The sequence below is a fragment of the Macrobrachium nipponense genome, chromosome 3 (assembly GCF_015104395.2).
Source record: "Macrobrachium nipponense isolate FS-2020 chromosome 3, ASM1510439v2, whole genome shotgun sequence".
Lineage (NCBI taxonomy): Eukaryota > Metazoa > Arthropoda > Malacostraca > Decapoda > Palaemonidae > Macrobrachium > Macrobrachium nipponense.
In genome coordinates, this window is record NC_087202.1 from 19,312,843 (window position 1) to 19,314,333 (window position 1,491).

The 1,491-nt window shown below is 45.9% G+C and overlaps 1 protein-coding gene across 1 annotated transcript in view; it reads right to left on the reverse strand.

The window, feature by feature from the left end:
* Nucleotides 1–1,470: 1,470 nt before the first annotated feature.
* Nucleotides 1,471–1,491, reverse strand: part of LOC135222343 (putative autophagy-related protein 11) — a 1,707-nt gene continuing 1,686 nt past the window's right edge. Inside the window, exon 1 of the mRNA XM_064260426.1 lies at nucleotides 1,471–1,491. This exon is cut by the window's right edge and continues 1,686 nt beyond it. Within this exon, the coding sequence (XP_064116496.1) occupies nucleotides 1,471–1,491 (21 nt within the window).

Genomic DNA, 1,491 nt, shown 5'->3' on the forward strand with positions numbered 1-1,491 from the left:
TGAACTTACGGGTTTTTACGCCGCGCCAGAGGTTGCCACAGGAGTATATGCAAGTATTCAACCCATTATGCATTGCATAACCCATGTTTTGCCTATATGAAAGGCATTGAACTTACGGGTTTTACGCCGCGCCAGAGGTTACCACAGTAGTATATGCAAGTATTCAACCCATTGTGCATTGCATAACCCATGTTTTGCCTATATGAAAGGCATTGAACTTACGGGTTTTACGCCGCGCCAGAGGTTGCCACAGTAGTATATGCAAGTATTCAACCCATTATGCATTGCATAACCCAGGTTTTGCATATATGAAAGATATTGAACTTACGGGTTTTTACGCCGCGCCAGAGGTTGCCACAGTAGTATATGCAAGTATTCAACCCATTATGCATTGCATAAGTAATATTTTGCATATGAACTTACGCCTTCTGGTAGCCTTCTGGTTCTCTGAACAGCTTTTGGCTCTCAAACTGAGAGTTTCATCCTCCAGCCTCCGAACAGCTGTTGGCTCTCAAGCTGAGAGCTCTCCCTCCAGCCTCCAAACTGCTGTTGACTCTCAAGCTGAGAGCTCGTCCTTCTACCTCCGAACAGCTGTTGACTCTCAAGCTGAGAGCTTGTCCTCCTACCTCCAAATAACTTTTCGCTCTCATACTGAGAGCTTGTCCTCCTACCTCCAGAAAATGTTTCCTTTGACTCTCACCAGGCGAGTATGTTCGTTCCTTGAGACAGTGCCTTGGCTGACGAGTTGGGGGAACTCAGCAGCCATTGCCTTCCTTCTCAGTGAAAGATGAATATCCTGAAGATCTTTATTCATCTCCGTGAAGAACATCTTCCACAATGTGCTTGAGGCCCTCCCATTGTTTCTCGTAATCCTCGTTCTTCTCCCGCTGGGCGTTCCAGTACTTCTTACGTTGTTTCTCTTCTGTCTCACGGGCCTTCTCACAGGGGTCTTCCTCACTCCCTGTGCCTTTCCTTCCTATTGTTCCCCCTGTGCACTTCTCTCGCTTCCCTTCTTCAATCATATCATCTCCATGTTCCAGCGCAATGTGTTCTAGCTGGAAATTCCTCTGAGCAGTCCCATGTAGAAACATCATCAACATGTACTTGTCATGTTCTTTCAAAGCCTCCTCCTGTGTTGAGTTTCTTAGCTGTTCCTGCCTAGACCGCTTTTCTTGCTCTCAGTGCTATTCTGCTCCTGTAGCTGAATCTTTTCTTTCAGCATATCGCAGTCCTTGAGAAGTCGCTGCACTTCCAGCCGGGCTTCACCCTCCTTCTTCTTCAAAGAGATGATAGCTTTTTCTTTACAATCCAGCAAGCATTCCAGGCTCTGTTTTTGACGGAGGACGCTTTCCATGTTATCCTGGATTTGCTTTTCCCGTTCATTCTGCTCCTCTGCTTCTCTTTTCTTTTGCCTCAGGTTCTCCTGATATTGCCTTTTCATTTCAATCTCTACGTCTTCCTTCTCCTTAACTAACAGGCTATTTTTATGTA